Below are 1,338 nucleotides of genomic sequence, written 5' to 3' on the forward strand. Positions count from 1 at the left end.
AAAAACAAACATATTACATCAATTTCGTATGATTTGAAAATTATTCTCATAGTAAATGAATCGCCTTTACATTAAAAATTCATTATGAATCTATAATACGACTACAAATATTTAATTAGCATCCAAAATAATGTTATAATATTTAATATATACTAATTTCTTCACAACCCAACCAAATTTAAACATCCGACCCGAATTGTTGTTAAGCCCAAACTAACAAAAGCCCACTTGACTTAACTGAATCGTTTCTAAAATTATTTGTATAAAAAATGTGACGTGCATGTTCAATTCCATTTGAATTTTCCAACATTTACACGTGTCCTTCAACGAGCCAGAATAAACTCTTTATCCATATTCCTTACCCAGCCGACATCGCAATCCTATTTCATCCGTCCAAAACTCCGCTTATCTTTTAAACTCACTTCCATTACCAAAACTACCCTCCAAAACCCGACCCGCTACCTACACAAAGGAAAGAGGACATTACAGTCATTTCTAGTCCAATTCCCAAGTCCCACCGATTCTATCTCTTTCTTGCATCCCACTACGTTTTAGAATCCAAAAAGCCAGGAATATCCGTCAAATATCATGGGCAAAAAGGTAAAATGGAGCTGGACGTCTGCCTTCGTCGGAGCCGCAGCAGCCACTGTCGCGACGGCTGTCTTCAGGGCCAAGCCCAAGGATCCTACATTCCACTTAATTTCAATCAAACTCACCTCCTTTAAGCTCAAGCTACCAGTCGCCGACGCCGATCTCATCCTCACCATACACGTCACCAATCCCAACATCACTCCCATCAACTACTCTTCTACTACCATGTCCATCTTCTACGAAGGCTCACTCCTCGGCTCGGGTCCTGTGAAGGCCGGGTCGCAGCCAGCTCGGTCCTGCCAGCTGCTCCAAATCCCGGCTCGGCTGGACGGGCTTGAGCTCACACATCACGCCGCTAAGTTTTTCGCTGACGTGGCGAAGAGAGAGATGTTGCTTGATGCTAAGGTGGATATTGCGGGTACGGCGAAGGTGTTGTGGTGGGATCATAAGTTTAAGGTACACGTGGACAGTCATGTGACGGTTGATCCAGTATTTCTTGATATAATTGATCAAGAAAATAAATCCGAATTAGAGCTTTTCCTTGGTTGAGAATTGTATTGCATTAAAATTGTATGTTGGATTAGGGCTTGTTTAATGAGTAATTGAAACTTTAATCCAAGGAATTAAATTAAATTTGTGGGAATGATATGATGACTGATGTTCTTCATGTCCAAATCCATGGTCAATCTATTTCTATCCATTTATTGAAGAGTATATATGGATAACATTCTTTCTAGACTTAATTGT

The 1,338-nt window shown here is 40.4% G+C and overlaps 1 protein-coding gene across 1 annotated transcript; it reads left to right on the forward strand.

Annotated features, from left to right (window-relative positions):
• Positions 1-523: 523 nt before the first annotated feature.
• LOC116146636 lies at positions 524-1,205 on the forward strand. The gene has a single exon (XM_031432053.1). The coding sequence runs from the start codon at positions 589-591 to the stop codon at positions 1,138-1,140; it is 552 nt and encodes a 183-aa protein (XP_031287913.1). The 5' UTR covers positions 524-588; the 3' UTR covers positions 1,141-1,205.
• The last annotated feature ends 133 nt before the right edge of the window (positions 1,206-1,338 follow it).

This window comes from Pistacia vera, unplaced genomic scaffold (genome assembly GCF_008641045.1).
Source record: "Pistacia vera cultivar Batoury unplaced genomic scaffold, PisVer_v2 Contig1150, whole genome shotgun sequence".
In the NCBI taxonomy this organism is placed as follows: Eukaryota; Viridiplantae; Streptophyta; class Magnoliopsida; order Sapindales; family Anacardiaceae; genus Pistacia; species Pistacia vera.